Below are 23,671 nucleotides of genomic sequence, written 5' to 3' on the forward strand. Positions count from 1 at the left end.
CTTGGCGTACGTTTATTGATTTATTGCAGTTTTCGGCTTTTTTCTTTTACCATTTTCATTCCACGGTTTTTAAATATTTTTAAAAAATGAAAGAGTTTATGCACTTAAAATTTTCATATCTTCCTTCTTCCTTTTTGAGATTTCGTCGTTTTAAACTTTTCGATGGTTAGGCTGAACAATTTCATTGATTGGTACAAAACCCAATTATGCTATCAACAAACTTTTAATGCACTTTTACTAATTTGGCCACTTTGTTGGAATACAGAAGTTGTAAACAAACTAACTTTCAAGGCCTCAAGGCTTCTATCATCTGAGCCCCAGATGCTTAAAAGCACCGGTGTCGCGGAGGTCATGGATAAAAAAAGCAACAACTTATACTGTCTATCCACTGCGATGATAGATATCGTTTCATTCATTTCACGTTTTCACCGCATAGTTCATAGAAATGTTTGTGACCCATTGCGTCATCTACTAATTCCACTCCACGTGCGGAATATAGGAACACACCGATGGTGACATGCGCGCTCCCAATGTATCAAGGCTTCATAGCACATCACAGTAAACGTTAAATCTCCATAATCTCGTGTTAGTTTGGAAACGTGGGAAACGTCAAGATACTGGGCTATCGAGGTTTTCTATGTTATTCTCTATTGACGGTTTGTTATTCTTGAGGGTCTTCAGACGTCTTGTTTTGACGGTCAGTTAAACAAATCAATCTATTTTGCCGTGCGCGCGAATGTTCAGTCTCGATTCAGTCATAAAACTGCAGATGACGTCAACATGTGGTAAGAAGATAAAAAGTGGCCAACCAGAGCAGTAGGCGAGTGAGTCACTGATCGATGTTCTTATCACATTTTGACCTCATCTGTGATCTTTCCCTGAACAGACCCACGGTAAAATGGAATCTTTTTTAATAAATACCGGCAATAACAAACCAGAGGATCAAGCAGTTAAAAAAACCGCGTAACGCTACGGGACGCGGAAGCCGAATTAATACACAAGTAAACGAAAATAGCGCCGATAAATTTTCAAAGATTTACAATACGAAATACCCTTTATTTGCTTTATTCCTTTATTGATGTTTTTCCTTTTGCTAGCTGCGGAACACATGATTTTCTTGACTGAGTGATAATGAAGATTAGATTTTACACTGTAATCGAGGGCCGAGCCAGGAAATGCAGAAAAAGTTACCTAGTTCCTGTACGGTTTTCTTCGGGCCCGCACGACAGCGCGACGAAGTGACCACGCGGCGTAAGTTTTGAGGCCCTGTCAGGGAGGGTTTATCCCTTATCCCAATAATTGTGAGGGCAGTTATTAATCATCCCTTTAATTACCAAAGCTGTTATTCCTATTATTTTGAATTTCATTATTCCCAAAATTGAGTTGTTATACCTTATCGCTATAATTATTTAAAAATTTATCCCTTATCCCTAAAATAATTTTGTGAGTTATCCCTTATCCTTAAAACCCCTAACTGGGCAACAGAAAAAGGAGGCCGTACTGACTTCCGTCCGTACTGACTTCCGTCCCTTATCCCAATAATTGTGAGGGCAGTTATTAATCATCCCTTTAATTACCAAAGCTGTTATTCCTATTATTTTGAATTTCATTATTCCCAAAATTGAGTTGTTATACCTTATCGCTATAATTATTTAAAAATTTATCCCTTATCCCTAAAATAATTTTGTGAGTTATCCCTTATCCTTAAAACCCCTAACTGGGCAACAGAAAAAGGAGGCCGTACATTAGCGGGAAAATTTCAGTGGGAGCGGAAGTCAGTATGCATCCCTCCCCCCCCCCCCCCCCCCTCTGCACCCCTTTTGAAATATAAACTGATCTAGGTTCTCTGTATTATGCTATTCCCTGCATTATGGGAGCATTTGTGACCAAACGGTTAAGGCACCGAATGAAACATAACAAATTTTCCAGACATTAAAGGCAGAGAGGGGTTGGCGCATCTCGGACCTCCCTCTAAACCTAAATGTAAATGAAGCTACATGCAAAACGTATAGTTGTACCAGTGTAGTTTCTCTGAGAATTTTAGACAATAGAGAATGGAAAGAAACATCAAATAAACAACATGAGAAAATGCAATACTGACATTACTTTATTTACTAGGCAAATTATTTTAAATAGCATTCATTTGATATCTAAATAATTTCATTGCAATGCTTTAAAATAAATAGTATTCATCTGATCCGTAAATAGTTCCATAACGTTTTATATCACTTCTATGTTCATTATTCCCATGAGCCCAATGAGCCCTCAGGTTCTGCTATATTGCCCAGTCCCCTCTCGTATTTCATTCGTGGTCCTTCTTCAGCCTTCGGACGGGAGTTTCTCAGTGAACGAAGACGATTTGCAAGTCGGCTTCTTGGCAGCGCAACTTCGTCATTCACCTACAGCGAAAGTAATAATCGATCAATTGAGGAAAGAAACCTCGCAAAAATAAAGAAATAACTAAAACATTATTGCTTGCACAAAATGTGGATCTGATTCGGAGCAAAACAAATGCTTTGCCTTCCCCAATAATTTTTTCTTTTAGTTCAATGTAGAGAAAGTCTACAACAATGGTTTCACAGAAGGATCATAATAAAAGCCAATTTCTGCCCTGTACCCGATTGCACGGTTCGTATCTTTTGAACTCGATCTCTACAAGTTGTTTTAAGAACCCGATTTTCCGAAGATAATTCACTTGGCTGAGTTCTTCCTCGAAGGAAATTTACTCCAGTCGTACGAAGTTAATATAAGTTTTCGTTTCTTCAGTTTACAAAACGTAGATGATTATAATTACGACAGGGAAATAGAGAAATTAGAAATCAGTTAATTTTCAAACCTGTCGTTTTCCACAGCCATAGTGATAAGGACAGTTCCATTGTGCTAACACAGAGCAAGGAACGGCGAGAAGAAAGACAAAAAAGAAAGCCAAGAAAATCCGTGAATTCATCTTTACCGGCCTCAGTTATGACCGAACTGATTTGCTTCTTGTGTCAGAGCTTGCTGAGTTGCTGTAGTAAAAATGAAAGCTCAGCGCTCTCCTTATATACACACAAAATGTCATGAATAAGTTACCAGTGTTTCGTAATATTAATCATTGTAAATTAAACTCCTTGAAAATCATGTGGTTTTGGAAAACCAAAGGCAATGTTTACATATTTTGTAAGGCTTTTAACCTTTGATAACCAGCTTGTACACTTTGATGTTAAAATTCAAGAGCACGTGGAGTCATTCTTCAATTACAGTAATATACATTTGGTTTCTGTGTTAAAAATAGGTTTTAATTATGTAGAAGCTTGCCGATCGGGCTCTGTTTGAAAAAAACTGAGGTTCTCTTAACAAAAGGGAAAACAGCATGTATGATTTTTGAGTGTAATTATAACTGAATGAATAATCTTTTTGAAAGTCATTATTTATTATATCTTTTCGCGACTATTTTAATCTGTGCGTTGTTGCATTTTACGCAGGAAAAATGATCGCAAACTGTGACTTTTAAGGTAGAAGGGAGAGTGAAGGAAGCGTAGGTCGGGCCATATGATTTAACACGTCCTGCATTTAAAATATCTTTAACTTCGCATATAATATGTTTCGTTAAATAAGTAAATTTTATTGACCATGACAGTAATCGGTAATTATCCAATGAAGGGCAAAATACATACACGTGCAATGCTTGAAATTTTGGTCAGTAAATCTTACATCTGCAGTTAGTTTATTTTTGCGCAATACGATTTAATGCGGGGTCTATTTAAAGAAATATTTCCACAAATTCGATGTCAGCTGTGATTGCACTATTATATTTAATACAACGATGTCCACATTTACTAAAGCGATAAGTAAAAAATTACTATGAATAGTAACCACAAGTTAATGTATTTTGAGAATAAAAGCTCATGAAAATTTGGTATATTAGCATTCATAATTAAACAGTCCCATTTTTACAACTTCAACTTTTCAAATAAAAATTGTGGCTCGTGTTTATTTATTGCTGTTTTGGAGAGTTCAAAAGTTTTGAATATGAACTAGAAGCCGGCGTTTTCTAATTTAACAAAACTGATGCAGATATCACGTTTAGCTCGCGGTAGAACTCCTGCACAACCAATCAGAGCGCGTTATGCCCATGTTGTTATTTTCAGACGGCAGTTTTTGAGAATTCTATCCAATTTCATCCCATAAAAATCCCAAGAATTAATCGAGGAAAATTGACGTAAATTGAAAAAAGTGGACTACAATTCAGGACTTCCACTTACGCAGAATCTTATGCGCGTTAACTGGTGCCGTGAATATAAATGGATTGCGAAATGTAAAAAAATCTTAAATGTGTGAACAGCTTGCGTGTGCTAAAATAAAAAAAAAACTCTTATCATTTTCTTCACGCAAGCAAAGCCAGTAAATGTGTGGGATGCAGAAGAAGTTACATAGGCGACGAATTTATTTCAAGCGGTAGAAACCTGATTGAGCTACGTTGCAATGCACCATAATAATAATAAAAAAATAAAAATAATACATAATATTTTAAGAAGAGGCCTCCAATCACCTAGGGGTGGTACCATGGAAATGTGTTCTGCTCTGTTTTTCTTTTTAACCCAATTTCTCCAGTATTATAAGAAGCTCAATTAAATTTAAAAAATGACTTAAATTAATAATGTAGTAATAGAGGTGGGTGGAGTACAATTTAGAAAGTTATCGGGCAAGTGATTTTGAAATCGGCCGATTGTGAAACACAGGCCACGGTTTGAATTTCGTATTGTTGCTTATTTTTGCGGGACTTAAAAAACTTATTTTTATCGTTTAAAACGTATTTGTAATATTTTTTGGCCAAATCGCGAAAATTAAGTCCCGCGAAATATGCCCGTTCGATCAGTTCGTGAAATTAAATTCCCACAAAAATAAGTAACTGCTCAAAAATAGGTATCTGCTCAAGAGTAGTTTGAAAGAAGTCCTAAATCAACTATAAGTTTTAAAGATAAGGTAAATGCATGCGAAACGCATTGCTCTGTTTTTTTGTGTCGGCATTATACATTATACCCAATTTCCCAGTATCATTAGAAGCTCAATTAAATTTAAAGTAATAGAAGTGGATGGAGCACAATAAAGGAAGAGATTTCGAAATCGGCCGATTGTGAAACACAGGCCACGGTTTGAAATTACAAGCCAGCATACCTTACTGTTAATACTATACTTATTTTTGCGCTACTTAATTTTCGCGATTTTCACAACATCGTGAAAATGTATTGTTATCGTTTTGAACGTAGTTTTTGGCCAAATCGAGAAAATGAAATCCCGCGAAATATCCACGTTCCATTTCGCGAAATTAAGTCCCCTCAACAATACGTAACAATAAGGTATCTGCTCAAGAGTAGTTTGATGGTACATGTACATGTCGAACTTTTTACAGCCAAAAAAAACCCGGCTTTTATGGCCAGTGTTACAGAAAAAAGACACCATTTTTTAACCTAAGGTTCACTGTCGATCGATTACAAGCACCCGGTAACCGGCCAGCTGTAAATGAACACCCATTACAATGTTCACGCTTTCTGAATTAGTTCCCAAATGGGGTGTGCCATTTGGGAACTAATTCAGAAAGCGTGTGCTTAGAACCAAGCTTATTCGGTATTTTTTTTATATGATTTGTTGAGAAAATGACACGAGCAAGAGAGCACAGAGTCACCCGCAAGTACCAAGCTATTAATTTTATTAACAATACAGAGGCCACAAGAAAATAACTCTCGTACACATTTTTTCCAAAATTGTATTTGTTGTTTTTCTCCAAAATAATTTCAACACCAGAAGAAAGATAGAAAAATCTTGGTTTCTTTTGCAAAATACTCAACACTTAAAAACACTTCGTCACGTAATGCACGTTCAAACGTCAAACATTTCACGTCATGTTTGACACCAACAGTGCTCATGTTTTTCGCGACAAGTACGTGTTTACTCTTGGAATCTACTGACGGTATACGATTTGAACAGTTCCAAGGCAATTCGCAAATAAATTTAAATGTTGGACCAGGGTTGAACATACATGTAAGTTACCTCTTGGCCTACTAATAATTGAGTTCGCCTTTTAATTCAGCAATCGCTACCGACGTTTAGACGAAAGGGGATCACTACGAAAACAACCAAAATATAAATGAAACACGTCAAGGAGGAAACTCTCCTTCCAGTGTTGTATCAGTTCATTCTTAGAATGATTTCAGTACGTGTACCCATCAATTGAAATTAACTATATTTACACCTGTCTCAGTAAGAAACTTTACATATACATCTACAGGTCAATTCGATGCTAAAAATATTTACAACCGAATGTTACTAAAACACTATTACTCCTTTATACACGCTTTAGGCCTCCCAAACTATTTACAAAATCAACACCATTATATATGCTAGAAGACTATCTTGATCGAACTCGATTGAGCAGCACAACTCCTGATCAAGTTCTTCCGAGTTCATTTTACTCTGGCTTGAAGCAATCTGATTGGCTCCAGTGCTGTCAATTTCATTGACGCCGAATGCTGATTGGTTTGCACTTTGTCACGTGCCTTGCAGCCTTCTTGGCTTGGCAGGTTCGATTTCCCTTTGTGTCCGTTGAACAGTACACAAGATTTCTGTTTTATTTGCCTTCTCCGTTGTACAGCAGCTGAAAGCCCTTTTGGTTTTCCAATGGGAAGATCGGACGTTTCCTCTTGGTCTTGTCGGAAATCTCGATCACAAGTTCTAGAAGGAAAAAATAATCACTTTAAAAGAAGTTGATTCAAATGTGAGATCACTCAAAGGCCTTTTTGTAATAAATGTTCCATTGTTTTAGAATGATTCATCATGGCTTTTTTCTGCCTAATTTAGTTAATTTTTCCATGCTGTTTTTCATGTAGTTTATACTTGTGGCAAATAAAATGGTTATCACTGTTGTTGTTTTTGATGATTTATACGCTGCAGAAAAAAACATCTTCCAAGTTCTAAGAAATTTAGCCTAGCAATTAGAAAGATCTTGCTGTTCTCAGTTAATGTCTGCCTGACATGAAAGTGTTTAAAAAATTGTCATAACATACGTACATCCCATTAATCTAGCTGTGAAATCCCTGATAATAAAATCCTGTTTTTGAAACAGAGATCTACAAGCAGTAGACCTATTTCAGCAATCATGCGCAACGCCTCACACATTAAGAAGGCCGGCGTAAATGTTGTTTTCGCTCAGAAGGCTCAGGTTTTTCCGGAGCATTTTCGTAAATTACGAAGATGACCGGACATAACCGAGAATCGCCGACGACTCTAGTCCCTTAGTTTAAACTTACTTAGCGTCTCGTCGACTACTCCTGGTAGCAGATCCATTAGAACCTGACAATTGGTGTGAAGTGCGGGATTGATATTCACTTCTAGCAGCCACACCTATAAGGAGAAAAGGGATAGACATAAACAGGAGCCCATGCATGGGCTCCTGACATAAAACTTGATTTGTAAGCGCACTCGCATGCCGCCCAAAAGTCGTCACCTTGGCTTGACGTCAAACGAGTACCTTAAAATTGCGGTTATAAGCCCCCCTATCCCCCCCCACCCAGCTATATTACCTTCTCTGGCGGATGACACTACTGAACAGGGATAAATGTTGTTTTTTATGCGCTTTTAATCTAAAACGTATTTCGATCAACACTTCCGTGGCTCGTTTCGAAACGTTTTTTTTTATTCCGCTTATAAGCCCTCCCGGATATAAGCTCCTCCGCTTATAAGCCCACACAAAACCTCTTACTAAGTTGTATAAGCCCGGGGCTTATATTTATAACCGGAATTTTACCATATGTCACGTAATTAAGCAACCACTCCGAAAAAACCGCAGGCTCAAATTTTCATCTGAACATTTTTTCCGAAGAATGAAATGTAGAGTAAAAGAAAAATGTCATGCAGTGTGCTAAACAAACCTTGAAGTCCTCGTCGATAAGAAAGTCGAATCCTAGCAAGTCAAATGTTCCTGTTCTTCTGTGAAGCTTCTGACGAACGCTGTGAAAACATGTCGTCATGATCTGGTGCATGCGTTTCTGAAGAACAAAGACAAATAAGATATCAATAAGTAAGCTATCAGGCCCATTTTCTTCCTGTGACAAATGGATAGTACGCCCCCCCCCCCCCCCTCAAAAAAAAAAAGAAAAAAAGAGAAATGAGTACATGTACATATTCACAAATATATCTCACCGTAAATGTTGTGTAAACCCAGTTTTCAGGCAGTTCTTTTTCCTTAGCATATGTCTCATCGATGTACGATTGCAGACGTTCAAAACTCCAAACGGTATCTTCCTTCACTGACGAATACATGGGGTGCTTCTTTTGAACATACTGTGAAAAAAAAGATCGTCCAAAAATCGTCGCAAATCTCTCTTTCATATGTATACCAAACCTCAGTAACCGAAGTTTATACCCTGGTGCTTGCTCAAGACGGCAATAAAAAAAAAAAGTTGCTCTCCCAAGTTTTGGAATAAAACTCAATTCACTGACAGAAAACAAAGGGATTCTAGCTCATTTTGCAATTCAATTCCATCCTCGCTATCGTTAGTCATTTATTGAGTAGTGCTGAACAAATGACACCATTATTGTTGGGCGTCCTGGGATCTGGAAATGTTTTTAGAACTTCTTGAAATTGTGATACAACAGATGAAGGTATTCTAACCGTGCATGCATAAAAATCTTAAAAAGATATTACCACTGAATAAAAGAAAAAATCATCAACTATCTGGTGTTTTTTTTTTTAACTGGCTAAGTGAAAACGATCAATCTTCTGGCATATTTTCCCTCAGACTGAACAAAGCAAGCGGATAGAAAACAAATAACAAGCAAACAATTCTAACCTGATTGGTGAGATGTGCATGGAGTCCTGTGGCATCCTGAGTGTAGGGTGTATACGGAACACACGACAGTCGTACGTATCCCGGATAATAGAACACAATGTACGGTGTGGTACTTGCGATCAACATGTATGTACGAACATCAAACTTGCAGCCGTTCAACAGAAGAGGGTTCATCACATATCTGAGATAAATGAGAGAAATTGTGTTGTTTGGTTTTTTGTCTACTGAGCTTGGTATTAGTTCGTAAAACTCGTGTGACTGCTCATAACCAATCAATGTGCAGGCGTTTTCTCCTCAGCCATCAGAACGATCGTGAAGTAACTTTTCCCGTGTTTATGGGTCACACGTTTTCCTGGAATTCCCGCGTTGTATGCAAAGTTTAATAGTCTTTTTCGCGCTTGCCACACGGCTACAAGTTTTCAAATACTAGCATGTTGTCCTGCACTTGGCAAAGGCTCCATTTACCCACGCATGCTACCAGAAACATTTTCGAGCCTCCCAATTCCCGCATAAAATCAACTGGTCTTCTGCAACGGCGTTTGTTACAGGTGTCACTCACTGATTAATACACATTTGGAAAACCAACAGAAATATCTGAAAAAATTACCGAACATTTTACCAACTGCCAGGGTAAGAGAAGCCTCACATGCAGTCGTTTTTAGGGGTGATCATAAGAGTGAAACAAGTTCGCTCCTTAAGACGAATATGTGGGGGGCTAGCTAGTAAGGTAAGAGGACAAATCAATAGTATGTTTCTTTAGGTTGCGTTCACTATATTTGATCTGTAAGTACCTCTGTATAACCCGCCCTTGTGGAGGCCGCAAATGACTCCGTCTGGCACTAGACTCATCGCCTCCATTCACGTTCAGTTTTTCAATCAGCTGCTCTCTGCTGTTAACAAGATAAATTCCTTTTCCTTGATTCATACCGGTCGGTTTGCATATCCAGATTTCGCCATCTGCAATGAAACAAAATAAAAATAGGTTCACAATGCGCTCATGTGTTATCTGCTTTCTATAAGCTTGTAATTGTCAAGCCATTCATGTGTGACCTTGCGAGAACTGCTACGCGACACATCTAGTCAGCACTCACTGCTAATTAATAGACTTACCTTTATAAATATCGTTGACAAATTTGACTTTCTCTGTCGTATTCATCAGTTTGTAAGTCTCTGGAACAAACTCACTAATGGACGTTTTTGGTCTAAAAGGAAGAAAAAATGGTGTTAGACACAAAATAATTAGCAACTGCCAAAAGAATGATCTATCTTTTCGTAGATTTAGTAAGAAATCGAAATTTTTAAATGTTACTTTTATTATGACTTTCACTTAGGTAGGCTCGGGTGAACAACAAAGTCAGATTTTATTAAGCTCTTGTACTAAATGTTAACTCACTTGGTCTTTGCCATTTTCTCCTGTACTCGTTGGTATTCCTGTAAGCTGCACAGGAGACCAAGCTTTGTCGTAAGGAGGTTGATGTTGGAAATGTGGTTCACTAACTGCTCTCCTGAAAGACAAGCAATGACAGAAAGACGTCAATCATACATTTAAAACTGAAGAATTTAGCTCTCTAAAGCTCTCAAGACAAACGTGCACAAGATTTCAGTGATGTTTGGTTTAATATGCATCTCTTGTTTATAATATTAGGGATGGGCAAAGACAAGACAAATTGTCTGTTAATATCTGTAGGTACAATCATGTATAAGGTAACGAGGCTCAGTACTGACCATCTCTAAAGCTGCCGTAGTTTATCTGACTCTTGCACTCCACCCATTTCAATTTGAATGACTCATCCAGTTTGTCCTCGATCTTGGACCAGCCAAGGGAAACTAAAGTTGATTCAATCCTAAAATAAACAGGTGAGTAAGGTAAAAATCTTTGTCATTCCTAAGCCAGATTTAGCGTAAAGCTACTCAGGAGCAAAATGCTGCTCCCCACAGACTGGATGCTTGGAGCCTCATCACATATTTTATTGAAACACCCCACTCCCCTCTCAATGGTGACTTGTCTCCAGGCAGCATGATTTTCCTGTCACCAACATTGAGAAAGCAAAGGGAAATAGAGCTTAACTGTTTCAACATTGTGTGACTGTCAAAATGCAGGGGAAACTTGTGATGGACTTAAAGCCCTGATTATGAGAAATTGCCCTTGCGATTCACTGGTAACCATATAAACTCATAGATGGATGGATAGGGAGCTGACAAAATCTAACTTACATCCAGTTTCCGTTTCCTCCTCCAATAAAGAAGCTTGGCTGTTTACCATTCTGATGACTAACTGATCTAGCACCACCACGTGAATTCCTTCGAGGGGAGTCCTTACTGTTGTTTTTCTTTTCATTTTCATTTCCTCTTCCGTTACCTGATGATGAGCCACTCCTAGAGTCTACAGATCATACAACATAAACATAGTAAATTACAATTGATTTTCATAGTACAATTACAGTGTAGCTCAGGTGTACAGACATCGCCTTTTCCTTCCAGGAAGATAATCTTAATGAGACATCTGCATGGGTAGGTAAAGGTAAAGTCTGTGTCCGAGCCAAGTGGCCCATACGGCCGGAGCTTATCCTGGTTTCTGTAGCATTAAGCGACTGAGAGTATTGCTACTCCCCCCTGGATGGGATGCCAGTCCATCGCAGGGATTACCCCCCAGCAGTAAATTCGCTGGTATCCATTTAATATACACCTGGGTGGAGAGAGGCACTGTGGGAGTTACAAATGAATGTAAGTGTCTTGCCCAAGAACACAATGCAGCGCCCCGGCCAGGAATCGAACCCGGGCTGTTCGACCCGGAGTCAAGTGCGCTAACCATTAGGCCACCGCGCCTCCCTGACGTTTGCACAGAGGCTACTAAAAATGCTGATCAATCTCGATTGTTTTATGATCATGCAATTTTGTATTAAATTTAGCAGCCACTGGCCAAGCTTTGCTTGTGAAAGTTAAATTTTTCCACCTGTTTAAAACTTTGCTACACTCTTATGATTGAATGTTGACATCACAGTTCATAATCGTTATGATCAAGGCTTGTTTTGGTTTAGTAAACAGCATTGCTAAATACCTGACTGCACATATTACCAGTGCGTATAAAAATTTTCCATACAGCAATTTAAAGTTATTTTTACTACGATTGGGCCAAAATTACCTTTTCCATTTTTTGCCGCCTTTGAGGGGGAAACAGACCTTCTAGAATTACTTTTACCACTGCTGTTCGAGTTGTTGGGGCACTGAATAATAGAACCAACTTCACTGTTCATTCCACTCTGCACAAAATCAAAACACTCCAATGACGAAGAAAATTCTTTACTGTCTTCTAGGCATCCAGGTTTTTCCTCCTCATTATCTTGAGTATCATGATTATAACTGTCTTGATGTATACAGTTTACCTCTATGTGACAACATTGAGGACAATGACAATTTCTGCCAGCAAGTTCTGATGAATTTAAAGATTCTGCTGTTCCTTGAATTGCAGAGGGATTCTCCAGAATTCTTCCTACATCTTGGTTGTTTGAAGAAGTGGCTTTTTTCCATTGAGTACTCCCTAGCTCAAGTTCACTTGTACTACTACTTGTGTCACTGAATTCACTTTCAAGATCCAGGCTTATCTTTGATAGCAACCAACTAACACATTCATCAAGACCATGAAAGTTTCTTTGTTCACATTGAGAAGTTGTTGCAGCAGAGGATTGGTGATTTGTGGGAACATTATTGTTACTACTTGTAGGTAGCTCTTGAAAAACAGAAATATTAGTGTTTGGTGAAGTGTTATGCCTTGCAGCAGTTTCCTGATTAAGATTCCCCTTGTCAAGGGAGTCACAGCGATTGTCCATTCCTGATCTAACTGACAAACTAGACGGAAGGTGAAGCTTCTTCTCATCATCAATTACTTGGCTGTCAATTTCCTCATCTTCTTGTTCTGCATCTTGATCTTGTGTTTCATTTGCTTGATCATCGGCAAAGATAGACTTTTTTCCTGGCTGGTACTTTGATCGTTTCCAGGAATGTTCTGGGCAGTGACTCTTACAGATTCCCATCAGCCAAGTGTCAATGGATTTGAAATGATACTGCATGCTGTGGTAACTCTTGGCATTGAACTTGTATGAGTTATGGTATTGGACCCTGAAGATGATAAACATTTGTCTCAATTACGGGTTAACATGTCAGACATCTGAATTCCTGTACTACCAGGGATGCCACTAGCTACATGTAAGAAAACACTAAGCCGGCTCATCAACAAGCCCAGCTGGCTTTTCTGGCCTTGGTAGCTCTAAAAGTTTATCTAAATCCTTGTTGGTTTTATCTGAAATTTTAGCCGGATTTAAAAAGTTCTCTTTCAGCCGGTAAAAATAGCCAGCAGCCAGCCCTTTGCCGGAAAAAGTTCCTTTGGGAAGAATAGTTACAAGCGGCTGTAAGCAAATTTGTATCTCTGCCAGCAAAAGGCTAAGTACCGGGAATGCTCTATGTAATATTGTTACATTTTAATTAGTAAATAAAAATTATACTGTTAACTGATTTTTTCTGAAATTAATCAGCTCATCAGTAATGCAAATAATTTTGCATAAAAATGTTATACTGTGGAATTCCGATTTCTCGACCCTTAATTTTGTGGACCTCACAGAAATCTAATTTCCCTTGGATTTGCTTCTCTTAAAAACACTGACAGTAATTTTATTTTGGATTTCATTTGAACCAATTTTCATTTTCCTTGTAGGTTCAGAAATTGGGATTCCACTTACAATAATTTATTACAGGCATTAAATAAATATATAGAGCAGTTTTCAATCGAGTGTCGTAAAACCAACACCAAAGAAATCACTCTAGCCAGTAAACCAATCAAAACTCAAAGCAAATACAATTTGTAGCTAGCCCGGGGGGGGGGGGGGGTGGTACTTGGGATTTCAAGCAACGGGGATGATCAAATTGGGGCAAAAATCAAGACCCAAAAAAATATCTAGGACTTTCAACAAAACTCAAAAAATCCCTGGAACAAAAATTTTCCCCCAAAAAAATTCCATGCCCAATTTCTGGCCCTTAAAGTTTCAGAAAGGGGGAATAATATAACACAAAGAAAAACATTAGAAACACATTTGTTTTGTACTTTATTCGCAGAATTACGCAGACAAGACACTACCATGAATCTTTAGATTGTTTTTAATGCCCACCACAAAAAAATATTTGCCAAATTTTGCAACCCAAAAATATCCCAAAAAACGAAAATTTCGAACCCAAAAAAATCCTTCGATCATCCCCATCACTTGAAATCCCGAGTACCCCCCCTGGGGTAGCTAGCGCAAAGTGCAGGAAACATGGGCAAGCGAGTCACGATTGGTTTTACTCCTGATTGGCTTAGAATGTGACACAAGAGTTTTAAACCAATCGCTAAGCGTTATATGCAAAACCAATGCAGACAGAAATTACTTTCAACGCTAAAGTAAAAACCGCTCTAAAATACTGCAACTGTCAGACGTAAGGATCCAGTGCACCTACTTTCCTTTTTGCCATCTTGCACCAATGGTCTTTTCTTCATCTCCTGCCCAAACTTCAACATGGACCATGTTGTGACGCTGCTTTTTTGCTGAAAGTTTTAATTAAAAGTAAAAAAAAAAATATTGTCAATGAAAACTCCTACTGACATTTATTTGAATGTGTAGTATCTAAATTGCAGTAATTGTTGCTTAAATTTTATTTGACTTTTAGCAAGATTAAAGTTTTAATTATTAAATGTTTACATTTTGGATTGTGGTATATTCCTGAAACAAACACCAGATCCCCAGGCTTCAAGTCTTCTGTCTTCTGAACATCTAAAGGAAGTGTATCAAACTACAAAGAAAAGCAGAGGAATTAAAAATAAGATCACAGGTTTTCATCTACACCTGTTAGCTAAGCTGTATTTTTTTTACAAAAAAATATCCAGGTACACTAGAGTTTTAGGTGTTATTATGGTATCAAAAATGATCTAGGACTGCCTTACCATGTAGGCTTGATTCCATGGACCAATTTCAAAACCAAAATCCTCTTTGAGATCTCTGAGGACTCTTCTGATCAAACCACAGCAATCAAGGAAGAAAGGTGCATTGAATTCAGCAGCTACACATAATAAACACACTGAAGATCAGTCTATATTAATAATAAATTTTATCTAATGCTTAGAATACGTTCCCTGATCCGACGTACGTTCCCTGAAACGATGATTGTTGGAGGCATTGGATCAAGCTGTCTGGGTTGAACACTCAGGGCTGGATGACAGGTGTAGACCTGAACTAAACCAACAATCCCACTCACAAGAGGGAGTAGCAGTTGTTTTTTGTGGTGGAAAATAGAATAAGCTCCAGTGAATTAATATCATCCACTTTGATAGTTACAGAAGGGACAGAGATAGGTGAGCCCAGAATATTACATAATTTATTTGAATAAAAACAAGTTGAAATCTTACTTCCTGGCTGCTGGTATTTCTTGGCGTAAGGAACACCAAAGTACTGCTTACACTGCTCCACAAATTTCATTCTGAGATTTTTCATTCTTGCAGGATCTGCTCTCCATTTTATCGCCTCCTCATTAACTTGTTTGGATAAACGTATAGCATTCTATAATAAAGAAGCAAACGTTTTATAAAAGGTTACCGGTCACTTCGTTCCAACTAACGGGGTCAGATCAATCCACAAAATTGTCACAAAATTAATGGTTGTCTCCAGATGCTGGCAACATTGCACCTGTGAGACAGGCATATCACAGTCCAATTACCGCAACACAGTCAGAAAAGATCGGTGCTTCAATCGACTGGTGCAATGTTCAACTTGTGACATCCCTCAAGCTGAAAGTTCTCCAATCTTCTTCACCAAAACCTCAGCAACACATCTACCTGCCACTGTAATTCTCCTAATTTTATGAATGGAATTTCTGACTTTTCGATGAAACGAAGTGACTATTTTGTGGAAAGATCTGACCTTAAGTTGGAATAAAGTGACGGCAATAGATATTCTTATAAAAACTATTGACCAACCAATATCTTTTTAACCGACAGCTCTGTCCTGAAATGATATACATTTATTAATACTTGTATAAAGTCAACTTCCTCTAAGCAGACAACTCTCTCAATGTCAACCTGACAGTTCTATTGCCAACAGTTTAAAGTGTCACACATGTTTGACTGACGACTGTCATACACCCTCATCAACTCTTTTGCTCTGAGCTTGAATCTCTTGAAAAAATTGTCATGTCAGTCATCAAATATCTCGGCTCATTTGACAGTCCAGATCACTTTTGCGTAAATCTTAGCTCATATGACTGTGCACCATGGCCAAGAATGATCATGAAATACATGTAATATGATCACATCACTAACTTTCTTTCATTCTCATATATATCTGGCATTTAATAAAGCTCTACTGGAGCTTGTATGGAGTACATTATATTGGGAAGGTGGTCAAGTGATGTCATTCTTTGTTTATTTGTTTTTTTGCAGTTACAATTTAGCTTCCTATGCAGATATTTTTTTGACACACCATCCAATTCCTTCTAAAAAGGGAGAATTGATTTCATGCCAAGCTTACAAGATTTCTTCTGGTTTCTTGTGGTTTCGTATTTCAGCTATTGATGGCTGTTTCCGCATGCATGTACGCTATGCAGTGAAAAGATCATTCCATTACAAAATTTGCAAATTTCGATTAATCTACAACTCTTCTGACATCTTTCTGTTAATTTTGCAAACTGCTAAGCCGATCAAGAAACCTTACACTTATATAAACCACAAGAGTCCCACAAGTACAATCTATCAAGCTAGTTCTCCGCCTCCCAGAATTAGAGCTGGTTAAACAATTAGAACGACTTCAAAGTGATCGAAACATCAGGTGCAAAATTCACTAAATCAATTATCCGTGAAGTGCAAAGCATACCTGTCTTTCCTTCCGAAATTTCTTGAAAGCATCTTGCAGACTTTCACCACGTTTATTCGTGTTGTCGTTCTCAGCTCCAAACACAACTTGTATCTCTTTGCTTCCTTTCGCATTTCTTCGCTTGCTGTCTTGCATTTTGTTTACTCGGAGTTCGCTGAAAGGAGATCGCGTCATGGTAAAGCGTTGATGTTCAGAGGATATTTGGTTCTTTTACCAAAATTAATTGGCCAAATATTTTGACAAATGAAGAGTGATACTGTTCTCGATCGAAAAACCGTTTGTTTTCGGCGTGTTCAGTAACCAGGGTGATTCTAACCTCTCCCCTCCCCACTTAGTAGAACCACAAGACAGATAAAACAATCTTAATCTTGAGCACAAATTGTGGATTTGCTAATAAAATCACTAAAATCATACTTAATTGAGTAAATTAAGTAAATCTGAATCACCAAGAAAGTGAAAGTGTTTTTAAAATCTGTAAAATGAAAGCTTATGGTAAAAGTTTACAGTGTGTATTAATCTCTGCGGGAAACTTTATCACCAAACACATTAAAATTTAAATATTCCAAGCAAAACAAAGGCAGTTTATAGTAGACAATACATGTTATGCACTTTCTGCACGCCTACCTTTAGCCGCAAGGAATTTGTTCCGCGTGTCTGGTCAATATCCACGGACGCGTAAACTTCAACATATGGTCAAATAATCGTTTTCTAACGGTTAAATTTTTCTTTTCAGAAAAGGTAAATTAAAAATGAAGCAGCAAGTTAAAACTAAAAGTGGAGCTTGGCTTTAAATTCTTTCAATTAAAACAAAAGAAATTAACGGATCGAGTTGATTTGTTATTTTGCAAAAAACATTTTGTAATGCCGCCAGAGGCTGCCAGAGGCCGCCATTTTCCACTCAATGAATCTGCGGTTCAACATGGCTTGCGGTTGTTCGCACGAAATTAATCTGATTGGTCGCCAGCCACGCAGAACCGGGGGATTTAAAATTTCGAATCTTCGATCGTTTGATTCAAAATCCACGCGACGCTCACTCGGAAGGTTCTTATTGATTTCTTTGATTTGTCTTTAAAAGAACACGAACATGGGTGCTTTAGAAAGCAAGCGATGGTCTGAACTGCCTCCCGAAACACCTCAGGCTGTAGATAAGCGAATTTCAAGGCTGCAAGTCGCGGATCCTCGTTCTCCAATGTTCGGAGAACAGAGAACACCGATTCAATTGGAATCTTACGAAGAATCACCACAAAACAGAGAACTGAACATTTACGATCCGAGATCGCCAAGCTTCCTTATTGATCGCACTCCCATTACTTTTCCTGCTGCTGAAAAGGCAAGTCAAGAACCAAAGGAAAGCGCCGAAGTTCTTGATCGCGAGGTAACGTCAACAGAATCGAGCAATCAGTATGAAGTCTTCGATAACGAAGACAACGCCGAACCACCCTCGCCCGATATCGCTCAGATCAACAAGATCCTTAGTGAAATATCGATGTCTCCCGTTTCGCCTGGAGCCCCGCTTTCCAAAAACGATACAGCTCGACTGCTGAAAAAGACCGCCAGCCCATCTGACTTCAAGAGAAAGAGGAGGCTTTCTGGTCGTCGGCAGTCAGTCCCACAGAAATTGTTCTCAGATAAAGTGGCTCCCACTCCAAGATCTCCACTGGCTCAGCGAAATTCGGTCGATTTAACAGAAGCAGTAAAGAAAGGAAACAGACTGTCTTTTCGCGCACAGAAAACGAAAAAACCCAGCTTGCAAGAAGGACTTCACACAGGAAAAGAAAATGCTCAAGCACCACTGGTGTTGTAAACTGACTTCTAACAACTTTGAGTTAATATTATAAATTTAAAATCAGAGATTTTAAAAAGAATGATGATACTCATACTACATCGGTATGGAACAAAAGAGGCTCTGCCAGGTTGGGGGGGGGGGGGGGGGGAGTGCTGTCTCATTTGTCTGATTTGCAAACGGCCCTGCCGGCTGCGTCACTTTGCTGTTTTATGAAATTTATGTCCCCTGTTAAATATTGGGAAAAAATGCTGTTTGTAACAATGTGGTGCTACTGCTACTTTTAAGGCCATGTTGCTTGTCAGAATTTGCCTCCGCAGGGCCTCGCAAATGTCAGTATATACCTTCAGTTGATAATTTGTGAACTTGAAGTTAAAAGGTTCAGCACTGCTCCTAAGAGTATGGAAGCATGTAATGTATGGACAAAGACCAAAAATGTCCACTGTTAATGTTCTTAAGTCTTTATTGTTTTATAAGATTATAATTGAATGTTTTTATTTACTGTTAAGACAGTAAACATTCTTCTTATCTACATTATAAAAAAAATAATTATTGTTGACTAGTAATTACCCAGTAAACTTTTTATTAGCTATTATTTTGCCTACATTGAGAATGAGCTCCAGTGCTCAAATGAGGGCAACTTTAGAAGATACGTAAAGCATTTTGGAATAATGGTTTCAATTGTAAAATAGAAATTATGTTTAAAAAGATAGTTCTAGTTAATGTTACTGACTGATGCTGTTTGTTTAAGGCAGCAAGTTGCTGTACATGTATATAATTAAAAGTCTTCATTTTTTGCTGTACTGTTGAGTTATAATAGTCTCAGAACACTCAGGCTTAGACTGTGTACAGCTGTCCCGCTCCACGATTTTTTTGAGCGGAGCGGGACACACAGGCTAACTCAGGCACCTACCTCTCGCATGCTACTAATATTTCTCCTCATGATCAAATGAACTGTAATTAACCAATATATAATATTAAGAAGACTATACTGAGTAGTCATGATTGTTTGCACTTGACAACAAATTTGTTTGATTCCAATATTTTAGCAGCAACTGATGTTTAATCCATCAAAGTGCTAAAAACCACTACAAACCAGCTTTTATAAAGCTGATTTCCAATGTGTATACGTACTGTGCAGACTTTGTTTTTGTTTTGAATTCATTGAAATGTGATAGTGTACATGGAGTTTCTTAGTCCACCGTTTATATGGTTTGTTTCGTTCAAGAATTCCCAATTGAACAGTTTGAAATAGTGTTGAGGTTCTTCTACTTGGACATTTGGGGTTAATAATGAGAAGAAAGGTAAGTTTGTCACTGAATTGTATTTTTTGCTAGTAAACATTCCTTCATGTGATATACTCACATAAACATTGCAGCTGTGACTGCACTTACTACGAACTGAAATTCACCTCTAAATTTGTTTACTTTAATTAGAACCTGTAAGCTTGATGGGATTGGCTTTTGTCTATCATTAGAATTTCAATTCTTGTTTGCTAAATTGTGGCCAAATTTATTAATTTTAATGGTGGCCTAATGATTAGTTAAAGCACTAATAAAATTTGGATAAAGTGGTTTGATCGAGCCTTAAAGCTGTTCAGTAAGAATAAAACTGCATTGGCTTGTCTGCTGCCGGATCTCTTGTTCAAGAAATGCTCGTACCAGACATCACTCTAATTAAATTAGTGTTAAAACCAGATTGACTGCAAGGTTGGTAAATTAATGGCAGGAGAGCAAGTTTTATTGGCCAATATTTCATTACTAGCAGAGCTAAATATAACTCACTGTCTTTTAGAACTTCAGGGCCAGTACTATAATCTAAGAAAAATAACGGCTCTAAAAATTTGAATTTGGATCGCGATATATAAATACAGTACTGTGTTAATGTTTAACTAATAAAAGCTATATAAAGATATACGGTGACAAGATATATTATGTACAAATTATTATGCAAAAAACAACAACAATCAAATTATCTGGTTTCAATGTTAAGCAGCTGGGGAAGGAAGGCGGGGCATAGGCAAGGGACTTGAAAGCAATCGAATAATTGTTTGCCCGTGGTGGGGACATTTGATCATTTTAATGGAATTTCTTATAACAATTTTTATTGAAGTTTAGAGACTCTTTTGAACATCCATAAATGCCCTGGGGTTGGACATTTGAACACAAAGTCTCAGCTAGTTCAAATGCTCATCCTATTTATTGTACGGCCTATGCCTGGCCTCCCCCAGCAGCTTAACATTGATATGTGCATTACTATTTGAATTGACCCTAGAGATTTAATTACCTTTAATATAAAGGAGAAAATTATGCATGTCGTGATCACAGTTCTGTCAATAGTAGTAATAATAATTTGTTGTTTCAGTATAGAGTGTAACATCAGGCTTTGAAGATATTTTAGCTATTATATTTATAAAATAGTGTTAATTTCTTATTGTATTTCTCTTCATCTTAATTTTTACTTTATATATCCACCTTCAGTGTGTAATAGTCGTACATAGCAGCTATCTTTCAAAAGCCCGGGGGGAGGGGGGGGCACTTCCTATAAATGGGCTAATGGGGAATGTGCTGCTGGATGGGGTTGCATTTTCACGACTGAACTGAATGGGGTCACACTTTTTTCTGGGATTTTTGAGAGTAAGAAAATTCTGGCAAGTTGTGATTTATATACGGAAAGATTCGCTGAAAAAAAAATGCTACCTTATTTTTTGATTGCTTTTGTTTAATATTAGACAAACGGCTCCTATTAAATTTCCGGCCTTGAAATCACAACTTAGGCATTAACCAGTTGCACAATAGTCCTGAACAAAGTCCATGCATTTGTATTACGGTATTTACCGGTAATTGCTGTTCTGCATCCATAAACGTGACATTGACAGGAACATTAAATGTTTATGATAAGCAAATGTACCAGAATGTTTATACAATATAGTGTAATTGTAAAGTATAAAAGTGTTCTTTATTCAGCTTACTAAATGTGTCAATTCTTTTTAGAATGACTTACTTAAAAGGATTTATACGGTAGATGCAAAAACAGAAAGTGACTAAGTTGCATGGGGTCGTGAAAATTACATTTTACCCAAAAGGAAAGAGGGGGAGGGGTTCTGAGAGGCCAGCGGCACATACCCAGCAAAGACCGACCCCCCTCCGAGGCCACCAATTCAATTGACATGCTAAACAAACAAGAAGGATCAAATTCCACCAAACACAGCCCACTTGACTCTCTGAACTGATGGGCAGCGACATTTGAATGAAACAAACTCACCAGTACGATTGGTTCATTTCATTAACACCATGTCGAAGATGTTGAAAGATAGCCACCATACACGGTAAAAGCATGAGTTACGAATAGGGCATAAAAAATGATTTACATGTTTGCCGTCGTGCAAACCTCTCAACAACCATGAAAGAACAAGAAATCTGGAGACCAAGGTCAAAATATCTGGAGATTTTATTAAAAACCGGGAGATTGATCAACTGACAGACAAAAATAACCAAAACCAGGTAAAAGGAAGAGAAAGTGTTTGTTTTCAAATCTTACCGCTATTAATGCACTTATCAGTGGCCATCCTGGGGGGCATTGATTTCTTTCATAGCATGAAACTTAAGTATTTTCTTTGAGTCAAACGCTTAAAAATTGTACATTTCACTCTAAACGTACTAAATAAAGACCAAATAATCCGTAAAGTTTCCATTGGTATCGGATTTATAGCTTCAAACATTGCGTGACTCACGGCCTGACCGAGCGAAGAGAAAGTTGCGTGTATGACGTAATTAGGTTTCAGTATTTTACAAAAATAGCTTGGGCATGTCATATCAAAACAAGTCCGGTTTCGCAATGTGAATCGCTTAAATGGCTCAAAAAATATACATTTCATGCTTAATAGAACGCAGAAATTTTAAATAGGTGGTTATTTAGTAGCTCAGCTCCTGGCAAGAACAAAATGCATGATTCAAAACACGGCCGAAGAGTTGGCCGAGTGGGAGTATGGGTCTAGCACCGACACGAAACCACTCAAAATATGGAAACAGTAGTGTTTCCCCACAGTTAGTGACTCACTAGACTAACAATAAATTTAATACGGATACAGACTGAACTAGTTCATCAGTACCATACCGTCAACCAGCGCCATCAGATAATTAATCGCCATCATACAATTCATCCGTCAAAAGTAGGACTTCAAGCTCAGTGTGATACTTGGTTACTTCTGTACGAAACTTCTCTATTCCATCTTTCAGCTGGTTCATGCCTTCACGGGAAGTACCTCCGAGGTTTATGTAGGCGGGTATGGTACATGTGACACCGAGCAAACCACCAGCAATAACGATTGTTGCAGTATGGCCAGTAAAGCAGCTACCAATAAACAAGAGGGCAGCTATGCAAGGAGGAATAAATGATGAGATTTGCCCACCTTTTTTCTTCTTGGCATCTCGATAAAGATCCTCACTCAACTTGTCAAGCTTCTCTTCGCATTTGTTCAGCTTTTGAAGCACTTTATTAACAACTTTTTGCCTTTTGGTAGTATTTCCCTTTCTCGTTAACAGTTCATTGTTTATTAAGTCAAAGAAACCCTTCAGTTCCACTTGAAACCTGTGCAACATACTCACATACTTTTTGTGGTCTATCGCCAAGCCCTCCATCTCTTGAACTAACGTCAAGTTACTTTGCATTAAACCAGTACCAAGATTAGATATTTTTTGCAAAATCGGCGACGAGTCTGATGAACATCCACCAAGTTCAAGAACATCCAGAAGCAATTGGCGGATCTCGTTTAGGTTTTTGTTTGCTGCCATTTCTTCAAGAAGAACAACGGTATTCGGTCTAGAGATCTTTTGTCTGATCTGATCAATCTGATCAGTCGCGATGGCAGGGGAATTTAGTTTCGATTTTGCTGGTAACCGCGCTTTGTTTTTCATTTATAACTTCCGCTCAAATATCTAATCAGTACAAAGGTAGCGGGCGATCGCGTTTCACTCCTTCCACGATCAAATTGCAAAACCCGATCGCCCCTAAAATAGCCTGCAGAACAGGCGGTTTATTTTGCGGGTCGCATTTCGCGCTCACTGTGTCACGCTTCGCACGACCTGCAAAATAAACCGCCTGTTCTGCAGGCTACCCCTAAAAAGGCCTGCGTGTGACGCTATTGCAAAGGTGACATACAGTATTTCCTC

At 38.1% G+C, this 23,671-nt stretch overlaps 2 protein-coding genes across 3 annotated transcripts; one reads left to right on the top strand and one right to left on the bottom strand.

Moving 5' to 3' along the window:
* Positions 1-5,695: 5,695 nt before the first annotated feature.
* LOC144657673 (uncharacterized) lies at positions 5,696-17,749 on the bottom strand. Of its 2 annotated transcripts, XM_078518028.1 has the most exons (17): positions 17,342-17,749; positions 16,718-16,871; positions 15,259-15,409; positions 14,797-14,912; positions 14,555-14,645; positions 14,313-14,400; positions 11,971-12,944; positions 11,043-11,211; positions 10,554-10,672; positions 10,222-10,333; positions 9,939-10,030; positions 9,620-9,785; positions 8,829-9,009; positions 8,179-8,319; positions 7,908-8,024; positions 7,287-7,380; positions 5,696-6,711 (listed from the first exon to the last, which is right to left on the bottom strand). In XM_078518028.1, the coding sequence occupies exons 2-17, from the start codon at positions 16,850-16,852 to the stop codon at positions 6,608-6,610; spliced, it is 2,850 nt and encodes a 949-aa protein (XP_078374154.1). In that variant the 5' UTR covers positions 16,853-16,871; positions 17,342-17,749; the 3' UTR covers positions 5,696-6,607. The 2 variants fall into 2 exon arrangements, with proteins under 2 accessions (XP_078374154.1, XP_078374153.1); XM_078518027.1 differs by lacking the exon at positions 17,342-17,749 and having other exon boundaries at positions 16,718-17,067.
* Positions 17,750-17,801: 52 nt separating this feature from the next.
* Positions 17,802-19,489, top strand: LOC144657695 (uncharacterized). The gene has a single exon (XM_078518056.1). The coding sequence runs from the start codon at positions 17,802-17,804 to the stop codon at positions 18,519-18,521; it is 720 nt and encodes a 239-aa protein (XP_078374182.1). The 3' UTR covers positions 18,522-19,489.
* The last annotated feature ends 4,182 nt before the right edge of the window (positions 19,490-23,671 follow it).

The sequence above is a fragment of the Oculina patagonica genome, chromosome 6 (genome assembly GCF_052425735.1).
Source record: "Oculina patagonica isolate OP01 chromosome 6, crgOcupat, whole genome shotgun sequence".
Classification (NCBI taxonomy): domain Eukaryota; kingdom Metazoa; phylum Cnidaria; class Anthozoa; order Scleractinia; family Oculinidae; genus Oculina; species Oculina patagonica.

Coding starts and splice junctions, on each gene's coding strand:
- LOC144657695 (XM_078518056.1), top strand. CDS start 17,802: ATGGGTGCTTTAGAAAGCAAGCGATGGTCTGAACTGCCTCCCGAAACA.
- LOC144657673 (XM_078518027.1), bottom strand. CDS start 16,891: ATGACGCGATCTCCTTTCAGCGAACTCCGAGTAAACAAAATGCAAGAC. Junction 11,212..11,970: donor GGCGGCAAAAAATGGAAAAG/GTAATTTTGGCC, acceptor TATGATCTGTAG/ACTCTAGGAGTGGCTCATCA. Junction 9,010..9,619: donor CAAGGGCGGGTTATACAGAG/GTACTTACAGAT, acceptor CATTTATCTCAG/ATATGTGATGAACCCTCTTC.